The following is a 17,216-nucleotide window of genomic DNA, read 5'->3' as shown; positions in this document are numbered from 1 at the left end:
TAAATAAATAAATAAATAAATAAATAAATAAATAAATATATATATAAATCCCCTGCAAATGACTTGACAAAACATGTGAGATGTCAACCAGAGAAGCTCATCAGAGGCTGAGTGACCAAGGTTATTCCTTAATGCTGGTCCCATAAGTACTGGCTGTCGAGCATCTACCCAAATTCCAGGCTCCTCGAAGGAAAGTAGTTCATTGTGAACCATGTTATTTGCATGAACCATTTAGCGTTTTCTGCCAATGTAGGGAACTAATTACCAATCACGTTCCCAGATGCCAGCCAAGAGCCAGCCTCACAAGCAGGCCTTTGTAGGAATGGCAGTGTTGGCCGTACTCTGCTGATTCTTTTTCTGCACACAGCTGGACACCTCGCTTTCATAAACATGGGGTGAATTTTGTATTTGCCCGTCTTCCACCTGTGGCTGTAGAGCTGTCTCAGGCAATGCTACTGCCTCTCCTCAGTCAAGCCCCCAAAAGTGGTTCTCTGATCAGCAGCCATTTTGGTCACCTTCCATGCATCCTGTGTCCACAACTCAATTGTCAGTCGTTGTCCCCCAACTAAATTACATTAGTTTGGAAGTCACAGTTCCGAACCAGTCTAGAATCTGATATCAGTTAACTTTCTGCTTGATTTGCCCAATTTTAGTTCTTAAACTATCCCTAACTCAAGTATACCTAATCAGCTAGAAAACCTATAGGAATTATAAGAACATTACAACATTTTAAGTCTAGTATATATATGTTATCTAATGACCTTGAACTCTCCATATAGCTAATGTCAGTGGCTCCTCATACCCCATTTTTTTAGTCTAACACTGTGAACTACTGTTAATTGAATACATATTCAAAATGTTTATTAGGAAAAAATTGAAAACCGGATCACCATATGTAACAGTAAGACTCAAAATATTCAATTTTAAAAGAAATGTGTCAAAATGTATTAGTTCTCAGCGAGAAGCTGATGATCCATTTAAGGGGAAATGTTCCTTCAATCATTCACAATATCTCCAAATGTCAGAGCTAGAATAATGTAGTGTTTCTCAAACTTCAGATCTTAACTTTAGTAAAGTAAATTAAGTAAATGTTAGAAAAATAAACATGTTGATCTCAGGAAGTATTTTATGAAAAATAAAATGAAGAATTGCAAATATCAGAGCGTTTGTACTTAGTATGGGTAACTGTCCTGAAACTTTTGTTTCAGTGGGAAAGGGGAGACAAAGCTAGCCCATAGGTGATTTTAAATTTTGTTCTTTAATATGAGTCATGGTCGAAGATTGAAAACTGTTGGTTGAGTCTGACTGTTGTGCTACAGATTTCAGATAGAGATCAAGAGAAAGGAAACCCCTCAGTGGTTTCATAGCACATAGTGAATAGCTAGTCAGTGGCTGTATCTAGAGACCTTTCCTGCTTAGAGGATTAGGGTTCTTGAACTCAAATGAAGTTTATTCCATTGTAGACTAGCCTTTCACATTAGGTAGAGAAAAGATGAATGTCAGTCTTTTTGGTATTTAAAATGGCATATCAGGAAAAACTGTCACCTTCCCCGTTTAGAAGCAGAACATTTGAGTTTGGCTCAGTCAAGGGAACTTACATTAAGAGATGTTAGGTCAGTACACATCAAGAACCAAACTAGAGGCTGACCAGGCAGTGGCACAGTGGATAGAGCGTCAGACCAGGACACGGAGGACCCAGGTTCAAGACCCCGAGGTCGCCAGCTTGAGCCCAAGGTCACTAGCTTGAGCCCAAGTCGCTGGCTTGAGCAAGGAGTCACTGGCTCTGCTGTGGCCTGCCAGTCAAGGCACATATGAGAAAGCAATCAATGAATAACTAAGGTGTCAGTGAAAAACCAATGCTTCTCATCTCTCTCCCTTCTGGTCTGTCTGTTCCTATCTGTCCCTCTCCAAATACCACAAAAACCAGTCTGCATTGAAAGAAACGTAAATTAGAAGTTGAAGCAGCTTACTTAGCCACTTCCCCCAAGCTCAGTCTGTTGTACACATGACTATAGAAGGCCTCCTACTAACAGTTACAGCAGACAAAAGAATACTGTACCACTTGTCTTCATTTTCCCTAAACTGCAAAGTTGCCTGCAAAGTTTGGCAGGTGTTTTTTCTTTAGTCTTGACTGATGTATCATTATCGCCCATTTCATTTTTAAATTAAGGTTGGTACAAGTTGCCTCAGAGAATGAAAGTACTTAGCCCCAATTAGAAATTTCATCATCTAAATTACTCATCAGATTTATAGAGTCCAAGTTACCCAGACAACAAGCATTTAAAGTACGTATTGATTGGCACCAATGGTCTGTTGGAACTAAGCTCTAGCTTAGAGCGGTGGGTTTCAACCTATTCTGCAGAACCCAGGATTCTGTGGATGTGTTCGGGGTGGTGGGAAGCAAAGGGGGAAACTGCAGATTCGGCGTAATACGGGCATCCCTCCTGCAGGCTAAACAGAGTGGTTCCGAATTGATAGGTTGTTGTTGTTTTTTTATACGAAATTCCTGTTGACATTCTATCTCTAAGATTTTGTCTGAAAAGGAGTTTGCTGTCAAAGAAAGTTTGAAAATGACCCTTAAATGCTTAGATAAGACACTTAGAAATGAATTATCTCAGTTGTTACTTGCAATGATTAAATTATTGCTTCACTATTCTGAATCAGTGACATAAAGGGGTCATGTGCTTTTTAAAGTCCTTAGCTGATTGCATAGTTGGATCTTTTACCTACTTAAACAATAAAAAAAGGCTATATAAAGAGAGTCCATTTCAATTCAACATGGTTTAGGACATGAACAAATACTTAGTTCTAAAAACGAAGAAATCATCAATCTCCTTTGTGTAGGTAATTATCATATTAAACTGAGAATACTTAAATTGAATATGACAACTAAGTGTTATTAATTCCATTGTGATCCTTCAGGACATGTAACTGCCATCTTGATTGGTATTATTACCTAAAGTGTATAATTTAACATTGGGTGATGGCTTCAAGGGGAACAAAGATAATATTATAATTTTAAAAGCATTAAATTTCCAGTAGCATCTCTTAGGAGTTTAATAGTTTGTTTGAATTTCTTAGGTTCTAGATTTAAGAAAATCGCTTATCCGTTGGGCCTGGCCACATTAGGAGCAAGTGTTTGTTACCCAGTTCAGTCCGTAATAATTGCAAAGGTAAGTTCTCTTTAAGTGAAACTGCATTTCAGTATTTGTTGAAACTCTCAGTGTGGCAATGTTTAAATGTCACATAGTATCTGTAACATATACTTTTCAGGGAAATACAGTTAGTATCAACTGTTACACTGGCAAAACACATTATCATCTCAGCATGCTAAGTGCCATTGCTAACTATATGATCATCACAGATAAATAGTATGGATTTGTTTCAATATAATTCAACATTCTAAATGCTGGTTTCAGGATTAATTGCAGAGACACTGAATTATAATTTATAATTTATGGGGATAAATATCGCTCTATTGTAGAACTATGTAAATTCAATTATTAATTAACAGAAAATTACACCTGCTGGCAGCTGTCAGTTCAGCAGATTAACACCATATAAGAACTAGCCATTTAGTAGGTGCCCAGACGACATAACAGAGGCTTCTGAAAGTGAAAAAAGAGAAAAATAATACAGAAACGTGTACAAACTCAATTTTGAAACCATCTGGAACTAAGTAACATTTTCCATGAAAATCCTTATTAACAGTTATTTGGTCATTTTCTTTTGAGCTTACCTACAAATACAAATATTTTCCTAATAATGTGAACAGCTTGTCAGTATTTTACTTTATTTTTAACACCTATTCAGAGTGAGAAGGAGAATGTTGGGATGTGCAATTATTTTGTTTTTTCCTGCTTCCCATAATTACCAACATTTAACATTTGCCCCTCAGGCTGAATCACCACAAAGTGTTACCAAGAGGACTTTCTGTACTTGTATTATAATTACAGCATCTCTTCAATTATTGTTGTAGATAAAAATGCCTCTTCAGTACTTTGAGATTGTCAAGGACAGAGTGCCCCGTGTAGTTTATAATGTAATCAAATCATAAAAGCTTGTAACAAATGAAAAAAGCAGTGAATTAAAATCTTGTTATACTTGCCATAATTGTTGGACAAAATGATGCATTTGTTGTTTTAAATGTTTTCAAAAATTGATGCAGGAATTAGCCAATTAAATTCATATAATTTCAATGCTAAAAGAAACCTTTTGAGCTCATTACATTCAACTTTCAAATTTTCTCGCCTACCAGTGAAGAAATTGTGGCCCAGAAAAGTTTCACAATGACTTCATTTAAAGTTTGTTCAGTTTCCGGTGTTGGACTTCCGGTGCATTTCTCTTCCCAGTGCAGAATATTGCCACTGATTCTCTTTGTTCACAGCAATGACATCATTTGTTAAATAAAATTTCTCCCTGCTCATCCTTAAATAATTTAAGCATTACAAAAACGTCTAGAAAAAAGTTAATTCCCTCCCTGAAATTCTTCCATTCAGAAAAATATCCAGTGTTAACATTTGATAGAATGATATTCTAGTCATATTTTCAGGCCTGCATAGACATAGAAAAACAGACAGGTGAATAGGCAGATATAGTTTCATAAGAACAGGATCAGAGCATATGCGGTGCACGTCTCATTTTTAATTAAAAAATGAAACATTAAATTTAACTTTACTTTGACAGAAGGAAATAAAGAGAAGTGCTGGTCTTTAAATTAAAATTTCTATGTAAAAGAGTTATTAAGATGAGTTCCTAAATGTTCTTCTGTGGTTAAATAATGATTATCACTGAAATTTCTAGAGTTGGGCCCCTTATTTTTCATTTAACAGTCACACATTAATGTCATATGTAACATTTAGTGGATTCTAATATATGTATGTAATGCTATATTAGATATTAGATATAATATGTTTATATATAGTAGACCATATATATAATACATGTTTATATATTGATAAGCATGGGTTCTTAACCTGGGCTCATAGGGAACTTCAGAGACCCTGTGACTCACCAACCTGTAGCCCATATGAAAAAGTGTATGTATACTAGATGCCTTCTAATTTGATATTATCATGATCAGTAGTTAGCAATTAATCAGAAATGTCACAATAGGAAGTCTTTTTAATAATCATAAATATGTTCCTAAATATGTATATCAGAATAAACATGAGTGTGTGTTCATTTTCCTCTTTTGAAGTAGGACTTCTCTATAAGTATGGTTCTCCCTGGTGAAGGTCCATAGCACCTGTCTGATAGTTAGCCATATATATAATATCTCTTCTACTGTTTTCAGTTTAGGTTGTTGTTGGTTTTTTTTAATAGAATAAGCTCTTAAATACATTTTGTAAATAGTATGAGAGTAAAATCCTTTTGGATTTTTATCATTTCTCCTAGTCTTTTACAGTTGTCTTGGTCACCCCTAATTTGGCAGCAGTTATTTTTTTTAGTAATACTCTTACTTTTAAAATTACATTTATTCGGTGATATTGGTTAATAAAACTATATAGGTTCCAAGTGTACATTTCTATAATGCATCCTCTGTATACTGCATTGTGTATTTAGCACCCAAATCTCCTGTCATGGCCACATATTTGACTCCCTTTACCCTTCCCCCCAACCTCTCCTTTCCTCTGGTGACCACCACACAGTTGTCTGTGTCTGAGTTTTTTGTTTCTTTTTTTGGTGGTTTTTTTTGGTATTTTTCCAAAGTTCGAAGCAGGGAGGCAGAGAGATAGATTCCCACATACACCCAACCAGGATCCACCTGGCATGCCCACCAGAGGGCGATGCTCTGCCCATCTGGGGCGTTGCTCCGTTGCTCTTGGAGCCATTCTAGCACCTTAGGCGTGGGCCATGGAGCCATCCTCAGTGCCTGGGCCAACTTTTGCTCCAATGGAGCCTTGGCTGTGGGAAGGAAAGAGAGAGACAGAGAAGAAGGAGAGGGGGAGGGGTGGAGAAGCAGATGGATGCTTCTCATGTGTGCCCGGGCCAGGAATTGAACCTGGGACTTCCACACACTGAGCTGACACTCTACCACTGAGCCAACCAGTCAGGGCCTGTATTTATGAGTTTTTGTCTGTTTATTTGTATTGTTTGTTCGTTGCTTTCAATTTTATATCCCATGAATTTGACTGCAAAGACAAGGGAAGCAAGAGCAAATGTAAATGAAGGGGACCATATCAAACTAAAAAGCTCCTGCACAGCAAAAGACACTGTCAGTGAAACAAAAAGACCACCAACTGAAAGGAAGAAGATTTTTTCAGACAACAGCTCTATCAGGAGGTTAATATCCAAAATATATAGACCTGGTACAGCTCAACTAATAAAACAAATGACCCAATTAAAAAATGGGGAGAGGTCCTAAACAGACATTTCTCCCAAGAAGACATAGAAATGGTCAACAGATATATGAAAAGATGCTCATCTTGACTAGCTAGTAGAGAACTTCTAATCAAAACCACATTTAGATACCACTGCACACCGGTTAGATATGCTGTTATCAACAAGACAGGTAATAACAAGTGTTGGAGAGGCTGTGGAGAAAAAGGAACCCTCATTCACTGCTGGTGGGAATATAAACTGGTACAGCCACTGTGGAAAACTGTAGTGGTTCCTCAAAATATTAGGAATGGAACTATCATATGACCCAGCTATCCCTCTATTGGGTGTCTACCTGAAAATTTTGAAAACATTTATTTGTGAAGATATATGCACCTCTTTGTTCATTGCAGCATTATTCACTGTAGCTAAGACTTGGAAACAAAGTCTCCTTTGATAGAGTGTTGAAATGCTACATATATGTAGTGGATTACTACTTGGCCATAAGAAAGGATGAAATACTGCCATTTGTGACAACATGGATGGACCTTGAGATACAATGCTAAGTGAAATAAATAAGATGGAAAAAGTGAAGAACCATATGAATTCCCTCATATGTGGGTTATAAAATTGAAAGTAATACACTTTTGAGTGTTGACAAAGTATTTAACTGAATTTTGCTATACACAGCAATTTTTTCACCCTCATATTTCATCTTTTTTTTGTTGCACTTAAATTGATATAGTAAAACTGATGTAGAGACTTGGAAACAAACTTCTTTCATGCTAAGCATATAGATCACTTGTGAAAGGCAGTACTTGAACATATTGAAGAGTATCCACTAGTGATGATTATTCAGCATTCTATGAACATCATTTATTATAAATTTTTAAAACACCTTTATAAGACAAGTCTCTTAGAAAGAAGTCAGGTGAGAGCTCTTCCACAATATGTGGATTTTTCTGAAGAAGAGGTCCCATACCTTTCAAGAGATTCCTAAAGGGTGTACGATGTTGCTTTAGTGTTGGTAGTTCATTTTGTGTGTCATGTTTGGACCGATAAAAGAGAATTATTTCTGTAGAAATACATTGATGCTTTTTTCATTATGACTAGAGAAAGCTACATACATATTTAAACAAAACATTTACTTTGTAGCATCATAAGTCTTGTTTTCTCAATCAGCTGTTGATTATCTCAAACTGTCTTTCCCAAACTCTTAAATTAGCATACTTTTAAATCCACAGTGTGAATGCTAACTATACGGTTAGTAAGACTTCATTTCTTAGACCAGTTTTAGGTTCACAAAAATAATTCAGGACAAGGAACAGAGATTTCCAGAACAAGCCTTGCTCTCATGGGTAACTTCCTCTGAGCCCTCCCTCAACTGGTCCATTTGTTATGATTGATGAACCTACCCTGACACATCATTACAACCCAAAGGTCATGGTTCACGTTAGGATTCACCCTTGGTTTACTAAGTGTACATTTATTTTTACCCCTTTACATGAAGCAAGTGATTTTTAATGTAAGATTTAAAATGGAGCTTTATGTTATGCCATCTAGAAGTTCATTCAGATCTTTACTATTGATTCTAACTTGGCTTGTTACAAAATCCTGACATAAATTTTTAACATTAAAGGAATTACTTCAACTCTTTAAAAATAGCTTATCTGTCTCACTTTTTGTTTTAATTAGGTAACTGGGAAAAAGGCCTATGCTGCAAGTCAGGACATTTATGAAGCACTTAAATCATTGTGGACAAAAGACAACAAAAAAGAATCACTTCCTGAACCTAAAGGAAACACTAAGGTCAAGTTTAAATGGACCAACAATGTAGACATTTTGAGTTTTGTTTGAGTGGGTGTTGGTTTGTCCTGGGAGCTCTAGACAGAGGTCAAGAGTAGAATGAAAAAAAGATGAAGGAACATACCTTTGCATGCTATCATTTTATCAGATGTTTTCTGCTTTTTGTCAAATGATTTACTTATGAAGGAAAAAAAATCTCTTTGGTAAACAGCCAGGAAGCTCTGCTGGAATAGAAATTCCTGCAAAAGTACCTCACGACTCGCAACACTCCGTGGCTTTACCGAAAGAACTCAGATCTGAAGTGAAGACCAAACCAGAAACCCCCTCAGGTTTGTTTGGATATTTTAATTTGGTTTCCATGCTTTCTTTAACATATTTATAATATTGTAATTATTACTTTGAACTTATCTATGTGTTTTTTCATAATGTTTTCTTTATCATATCTGTGGTTTGTATATATTTTTAGGTTATAAGCTACTCGGGTACCTGGGACTTTTCTAACTGTGACCTAGTTCCTAACAGATCCTTGCACAGGGGGGTAGAGAGCAGCACTGGTCAGTTGGGTGAGTGAAGCATTTAATATAACTTTATAAATGAACTTTTTAATCAGGTGGAGAAAAATGTGCCTTTCTGCATTCCATCAATTTACAAGCTATAAATATGAGTCACATCTACACAGAAGAAATATCAGCCTTCCATTCTTTGTGTGATTTCCCCCCTTAGTCTTGTCTGCCACCATTTTTTATTTAGTTTAGATACTGGGAGAACTTTCAATATCCAATAGTAAAAATGACACCCATTATAATACTAATAACTTTGCTAATATTAGTTAATGAGAATTAGTACTTTGTGGGACCGATCAGTGAAAATGATACTTTCTAGACAAACACTATAATGGTTTCACTGTGATCAATAAGATGGTGACAGTGTTTAATGGCATCTCCACATGCGTTTACAGAGAGCCACCAATCCCTGACTGGCATAGATCCTCTCTGTACAGTGTCCCTGGCACTGCCCAGGAAGTTGTCTTATTGCAAAGGAAATAGGGCCAACTCAGAGGTAAAGAATTAGGAATTAATGCATACACAACACAATCAATAGTTCAAATGCTATAGAAATGTTTACCTGAAACCTGTGTACTCTACTTTTATTGATGTGTCACCCCATTAAATTTAATTTTCTAAATTAAAAAGAATTAGGAAATAATGATAACATTGTGTAATTCAGGCTCCCCTTATGCAGCACCTCCTCTGTGGTGCAAAGAGCTGTTCGTATGTTGTTATTCAGTCCTCACCCCAAAAACAAAAATAAATAATGTCAATGTCTACATAATTGTAATGTTTATGGTGAAGAGAATGAGGCTCGGGGGACTTGTATAACTTGCCCAAAGTCCTAGGGCTCAGAGGACAGAGCTGTGTTTATAGATGAGATAGCCCCAACACCAAAGTCCAAGCTCTTTCTGCTGTGTACAGAGCGCTAATTGAAAACCAGTTTAGTCTGAATAACAAACTTGATTGGAGTTTCACTCTTTTCCTGTCACCTCTCCTTTTTAATCCAGATACATTACACAGTTTTTGTACTTTCTCTGAATAATCCACAGTTGACCATCTTCCCAGAAGTGTAGAATAATATACCCTGTCATTTTTCTAAATGCCTGTCCGTTTCAGAGTATCTTTGTGGAGATGAAACATGTTACTGTTTAACTGTCCCTAGCCAATGACTTTCTTTTTCTTCTTTTCCAAGTGAGAGGAGGGGAGACAGAGAAAGAGACTCCCACATGTGCTCCAATTGGGATCCACATGGCAACCCCCATCTGGGGACCATGCTTTGCCCATCTGGAGCCAATGCTCACAACCAAGCTGTTTTAAGCACCTGAGACAGAGGCTCTTTGAGCCATGGCTGCAGGAGGGGAACAGACAGAGAGAGGAGGGGAGAGATAATGGTGAAGAAGCAGATGGTAGCTTCTCCTGTGTGCCCTGACCAGGAATCGAACCCAAAACATCCACACTCCAGGCCAACACTCTACCACTGAGCCAACCGGCCAGGGCTGCCAATGACCCCTTTTTTTATGTATCTGGATTCTGGTACCCTTGACCCCCTTGTCATGGGTAATGTGGAATGCGGAAAGCCTGCTGAGGACATGTGTAGAGGAAAGAGATGTGACCATACCATTCACCTTATCACATATCATTCAGAGGTGATAGACAATAGACAATGGGATTCATCATTTCCACCATCCTACTTTTCACATGCAGACCCAAAGGTCCAAGACCCGAGAAACAGTAGTGATGATGAACACAAATTTTAAAATAAGACATGGATCTGAAATCCTCAAGCCTCAGTCTCTTCATCTATAAAATGGGGACTACTAACTGTGTTTTTCTCACGTAGTTGTAGGGATTAAGTGCACTATCACATGTAAAACACAAAGTACAATATCAAGCACATACTAATCTCTTCATGAGTTTTAGATGGTATCATTATCATTTGACTATAGTGAAGCAGGGAAGCAGAGAAACAGACTCCCGCATGCGCCTGACTGAGATCCACCCGGCATGCTCACCAGGGGGAGATGCTCTGCCCACCTGGGGCATTGCTCAATTGCAACAGGAGCCATTCTAGTGCCTGAGGCAGAGGCCATGGGGCCATCTTCAGCGCCTGGGCCAACTTTGCTCCAGCGGAGCCCTGGCTGTGGGAGGGGAAGAGAGATATAGAGAGGAAGGAGAGGGGGAAGGCTGGAAAAGCAGATGGGCGCCTCTCCTGTGTGCCCTGGCTGGGAATAGAACCCAGGACTTCCACATGCTGGCCGATGCCATGGTGAGAGAGGTTAGGAAACTTGCTCGATGTCAATCAGCTGATCAGTGTAGAGCCAGGAATGAATTCAGGTTTACCTGCCCCTCCAACACAACAGCCCTAGCTCTTCAGTAACAGGAGGGTTAGAGGAGTAACAATATCATAATTATTTTTAGTATTCAGTGTAATAATGTGCACAAAGTTCTGCATATAATATCTTGCACATAGAAAGTAGGCAAAAAACAATTTTTTTTTTGTATTTTTCTAAAGTTGGAAATGGGGAGGCAGTCAGACCGGGATATGCCTGAACGGGATCCACCCGGCACGCCCACCAGGGGGCGATGCTCTGCCCATCTGGTGCATCTCTCTGCTGCAATGAGAGCCATTCTAGTGCCTGAGGCAGAGGCCACAGAGCCATCCTCAGCACCCGGGCCAATTTTGCTCCAATGGAGCCTTGGCTATGGGAGAGGAAGAGAGAGACAGAGAGGAAGAAGAGGGCGAGGGGTGGAGAAGCAGATGGGAGCCTCTCCTGTGTGCCCTGGCCGGGAATCAAACTCAGGACTCCCGCATGCCAGGCTGACGATCTACCACTGAGCCAACCGGCCAGGGCCAAAACAACTTTTTATACTTACATAGTGACATCAGAAACAAATACATTTAAAAATTTTTATTTTATTTTATTTATACATTTTAGAGAGGAGAGAGAGAGGCAGACAGAGAGAGAGAGAAGGGGGGAGGAGCTGGAAGCATCGACTACCATATGTGCCTTGACCAGGCAAGCCCAGGGTTTCGAACCGGCGACCTCAGCATTTCCAGATCAATGCTTTATCCACTGCACCACCACAGGTCAGGCCAGAAACAAATACTTTTAGAAATGTTTTTACTTTAAATTTTTTTAAAATCTGACTCATTTTTAAATAATTTTATTACATGTCGTCAACACATCTTTCTTTTTTCCAGAGAGAAATTTCATTTCCAGTTTATGATGAAAACAAAGAGGAGAAATAGATTTATATACAATGCTTGATTGTACATTTATCATTTCAGAAACATTTATTTTATAAAGTGTGGAATTCCTATACGTAACTTCAGCAAATATGTTACAAACCAGATAAAGGGGGTTCTCGGGTTACAACACAGTTCTGTTCCTAGACAGTGACATAACCTCAATTTTGATGTAAGACAAAACATTGCTTAGCCTAACACAAATGGAACAATGACGCTTTTAACAGTCCAAAATGGTGTGGGTAAGCGTACTGGGGGACACCGACTCCCTCGCTCATACACTGGTTACTACATATTCTTCCACTGTGAGTAACCATAATAGTTCACCCACGTAGCCCCTAAGGACAGTGCTAATGGTATAAGCGGAAACACTCACATCTCAATTTTTTTAGTTTTTATGCGAGTGTTACAAACTTGAAATGTCATATGTCAAGGCTGTCATCACCTGTGGACCCTCTGTAACTAATTAATACCCCCTACCCGTGGGACTAATATGGTTTTTCATAGGATACAGATGCTTCAATTTAGAGGATCTGAGGATAGAATTCCTGTGATCTGTGAACTCAGGTGGAGGAACTTGTCTTTATTTTCATTAACCTTGTCTAGAAATGGACATTCAATAACAAGTGTAGGAAATAAATCACAACAGTGTTAACAGTACTTTAGATTTTGTTACTAATAGAAATCACACATATTTTCTTCTTACACTTACCACTACTTCAAAACTATGGTTTTTATTAGATTTTCTGTTAGATATTATTGTTTCATACACTTAAGGAAGCTCATATATTACTGTGCATTTTATTTTACGCACTTAAAACATTTTTTTGAGAAGTGGTCCATAGCATACAAAAAGGGTTAAGTGTTCCAGCTTCCTTCTCAAATGTACATTTACTGCCACCTTGTGGCAGGCTTTGCTCAGTGCAAGTGAAAAGTTTATGAAATAGTTTTCTTCATCAGACAGACATACTGTAATAAGCATGTGACAAATATTTCATATAAGATTGGGTGTGTCTACTTTGCTTAACAATATCCATAAACTAAGCTCTGCAACACTTCTACCTACTTTTTAAATTTATATTCTTGTCCCAAGTCTAGCCAAATATTCAGCTAACCCATGAAAGGCTCCTTTACCTTTAGATTGCTATATCTCAAAATTTATTGAAAGGCTTCAATTTTTTTTTGTATTTTTCTGAAGTGAGAAGCAGGGAAGCAGAGAAACAGACTCCCGCATGCGCCTGACTGAGATCCACCTGGTATGCCCACCAGGGGGCGATGCTCTGCCAATCTGGGGCGTTGCTCAGTTGCAACAGGAGCCATTCTAGTGCCTGAGGCGGAGGCCATGGAGCCATCTTCAGCGCCTGGGCCAACTTTGCTCCAGCGGAGCCCTGACTGTGGGAGGGGAAAAGAGAGATAGAGAGGAAGGAGAGGGGGAAGGCTGGAAAAGCAGATGGGCGCCTCTCCTGTGTGCCCTGGCTGGGAATAGAACCCAGGACTTCCACACGTTGGGCCGATGCTCTACCACTGAGCCAACTGGTCAGGGCCAAAAAAAGGCTTCAAATTTTTAATTTACCCAGAGCTTATGTCAGACATTAAATAGAGGAATAGGCATTGAGAATCCCTCTGGAGTTTTCCCTATAATCACCTGATTTGAGGTCTCACCTCTGGGGATTTTGATTTATAATTCTTAGGTAGAAGGGATTTTAGAAAACAAAAAAAAAAAAAGCAAAACTTCAAGTAATTGGGACGTAAATTTCTTTGGTTTAAAACCAGTTAGCTTGGATCATTTTATTTCAGCCTTTTTAAAAAGATTCATCTCATGACTTTCTGAGTAATTGAGGACTGTGCCTCTCCTCTTAAGAGTTTCTGCAGCCCTTTAACTGATCAAGGGCTCCCTCTATCCTCCCACAGGATCAGCCACCATAAAACTCTTCTTAAATCTCAATTCCTTAATCATAATGTTTTCCTTTGTACTTTATCTTATTTTAGTCGCTAATTAAAAACACTTTATGATCAAGTTTTTTTGAAGACTTTTTACAAAAGCTGGTGTTGCATCACTAAATAAAGATGATTAAAGTTAAAAAGAGCAGTGAATAATTGTCTCAAAAAGCCATGAGTGATATCTGTTGACTGAAAATTTAGTACACACGTTATTTCATTTAAATTTCAAGCAAGTTACAAAATCTTGGACAGCTCAATTTATTGAGAAGTGGTCCATAGCATACAAAAAGGGTTAAATGTTCCTGCTTCCTTCTCAAGTGTACATTTACTGCCACCTTGTGGCAGGCTTTGCTCAGTGCAAGTGAAAAGTTTATGAAATAGTTTTCTTCATCAGACAGACATACTGTAATAAGCATGTGACAAATATTTCATATAAGATTGGGTGTGTCTACTTTGCTTAACAATATCCATAAACTAAGCTCTTACATCAAATTGCTGAGTGATGTAAAAAATTGTTAGACATTCTAGTTTGGTTTCTGTTTCAAGGGTGTTTCTGTTTCTCACTTAGTTGTAGGGATTAAGTGCACTATCACATGTAAAACACAAAGTACAATATCAAGCACATACTAATCTCTTCATGAGTTTTAGATGGTATCATTATCATTTGACTATAGTGATTAGCCATTTGCCAATAAATAAATTTATTCTCACTGAGCATATTTTGGGAGCGTGTAACTTACAGCATGGCCACCACTTACCACCTTACAGAATATATTGGGTGACTGTCTCATGGCTCTGGATATGAGTTGGTTGTTTTGTTTAGTTTTTTCCTATTATCCATATACATTTATGGGGCAAATGATGTTATTATATTTCATAAATCACAAATTTGGAAATTTGGTGACATGAACCTCTTCAAAATATAATGGAAATGGGGAAATCTCTTACAGTGCCACAAGATCAATGTCCCTCTGAAGCCCTTGTGCCAAACACGGCATCTCACCCCTTTCCGTGCACTCCACAGCCAGAAATGGTTTGTACATGATTTAGATGGCTGAAAAAAAATGAAAAGAAAAATATTTCTTGACACATCAAAATTCTCTGAACTTTAAATCTCAGTGTCAATGAATAAGCCTTGTCTGAGCACAGCCACAGGCGCTGACCCATGTGTCACCTGGCGGCTTGCGCGCTGCGACGGCAGCGTTGAGTGGTTGCAGGGGAGACCTCATGGTTTAGGAAGCTGAAAATACTCACTTCTAGCCTTTGCAGAAAAAGTTTGCTGATCCTGATTCAGAGGGAGGAAGTGTGCCATACAGACAAGCCTCATTTCCCTCCTTGTGATATTCGCCAGGTTTTTTATGGATCAGGAGACAAAATAGTCAATCTCCAAACCTCCAGCCGAGTTTCTTACAGATTTTTGGTGTAAGGGGGACAGAAGTCCCCAGGCTCTCAGCGTAGCTTGGGAGTGCCATGCGAGGGCTGGGTGGGATGGGGGGCGGGATCAGAGGTCGGCTGAGTTACTAAGACTGAGCTCTTACTGAGCTCACTTTGGGAGCGTGTAACTTACAGCATGGCCACCACTTACCACCTTACAGAATAGATTGGGTGACTTCCCCCCCCCCTCCAAAAATCAATAAATCTAAAAAAAAAAAAGAGGATATTCTAGAAGTGAAAATTTTAGTACTGAAATTAATAACTTATTAGATGGGTCTAATAGAAGAGTACATACAAGAAAGTATATAAGTTAATGAACTAAAATACAGGTATTTAGGAAATAGCTCAACCGAGGCAGAGAGAGAAAAAAGAATGGAGAGAATAGAACCAAGTATGAGACAGGATTTTGCAGTGACTAGTACTTTAAGTGTCCCAGTTACAAGAAGCTGGATACTGGATATCATCCCAATTTTATACAACAGAAACCAAAGTAGAATGTCTAACAAATTTTTACATCATTCAGCAATTTGTTACTGAGCTGTCCAAGATTTTGTAACTTGCTTGAAATATAAATGAAATAACGTGTGTACTAAATTTTCAGTCAACAGATATCACTTTTGAGATATGGCTTTTTGAGACAATGATTCACTGCTCTTTTTAACTTTAATCATCTTTATTTCGTGATGCAACACCAGCTTTTGTAAAAAGTCTTCAAAAAACTTTATCATAAAGTGTTTTTAATTAGCGACTAAAATAAGATAAAGTACAAAGGAAAGCATTATGATTAAGGAATTGAGATTTAAGGAGAGTTTTTTTTTAATTAAAAGCATAATCAGCAAGTTTAATGTGGTTCATTGATTTTTTTAATAATTTTTTATTTTAATGGGGTGACATCAATAAATCAGGGTACATACATTCAAAGAAAACATTTCCAGGTTATCTTGTCATTTAGTTCCGTTGCATACCCATCACCCGAAGAGAGATCGTCCTCCGCCACCCTCCATCCAGTTCTCTCTGTACCCCTCCCCCTCCCACTCTCCCTCCTTCCCTCCCCCACCCCTGTAACCACCACACTCCTGTCCATGACTCTTAGTCTCGCTTTTATGTCCCACCAATGTATGGAATCCTGCAGTTCCTGTTTTTTTCTGATTCGCTTATTTCACCCTGCACAATGCTACCAAGACTCCACCATTCTGCTGTAAATGATCCGATGTCATCATTTCTCCTAGCTGAATAGTATACTATGGTATATATGTGCCCCATCTTCTTCATCCAGTCCTCTATTTTTCTTTACAGTGATTAAAAGCCTTTAAGCAAACTCTTGGCCAATACAGCAAGAATCCATAAAAGAGTAGTGTCCTTAACATGTTCACTAAGTCCAAGTTGGCCCCATCACCATGCCAAATCCCTGAAAAATGCAACCCAACCACAGTTCAGTCTTTTAGGAGCTGTCACAGGGAGCAGGAATCCAGGAAAGTTCCCCACAGGAAAAGTCCACATGGCACTGGAATTGTTGTCACCATTCTATACTTTGTAGCTCATGTCCAAGTCCCAATGACCGCTGCTTCTAGCTGGTAATGATTCAGGTAGACTGGATAAAGCCATTTGCAGCATGCGTGAATATGGAGCTTCTCTTCTCCTCTGCCTGGAGAGTTGAGACCAGGTTGCTTTTCCCTGGAGCTCTGTGACTGTGGCAAGGTAAAGAGAACCTTGGGATACACTAAGCTGGGTGGCAAAGGTAAATTCATAATACAAGTTGGCAAAAGGAGGAAAGAGAGCTCTAAATTAAGAGTAGGTCCCAGCCTGAAATATGAATGGGGCATTGAGGTAAGAGGGATAAAGGAAACACTATATATTAAACAAAGCATCAGAAAATAGGACTATCAACACCCACAACAGAGATCTTCGAGGGAAGA

General features: G+C 38.5%; 1 protein-coding gene across 1 annotated transcript in view; it reads left to right on the top strand.

Annotated features, from left to right (window-relative positions):
• APOOL (apolipoprotein O like) overlaps positions 1-17,216 on the top strand; it is a 76,398-nt gene that overhangs the window by 40,741 nt on the left and 18,441 nt on the right. The window contains exons 6-8 of the mRNA XM_066248978.1: positions 3,082-3,173; positions 8,017-8,130; positions 8,339-8,456. Coding sequence (XP_066105075.1) covers positions 3,082-3,173; positions 8,017-8,130; positions 8,339-8,456 — 324 coding nt within the window. The remainder of the gene's footprint in view (positions 1-3,081; positions 3,174-8,016; positions 8,131-8,338; positions 8,457-17,216) is intronic.

Source organism: Saccopteryx bilineata, chromosome X (assembly GCF_036850765.1).
Source record: "Saccopteryx bilineata isolate mSacBil1 chromosome X, mSacBil1_pri_phased_curated, whole genome shotgun sequence".
Classification (NCBI taxonomy): Eukaryota; Metazoa; Chordata; class Mammalia; order Chiroptera; family Emballonuridae; genus Saccopteryx; species Saccopteryx bilineata.
Note: the sequence above shows the minus strand (reverse complement) of the source record. Positions and strands in the feature narration are given on the sequence as shown.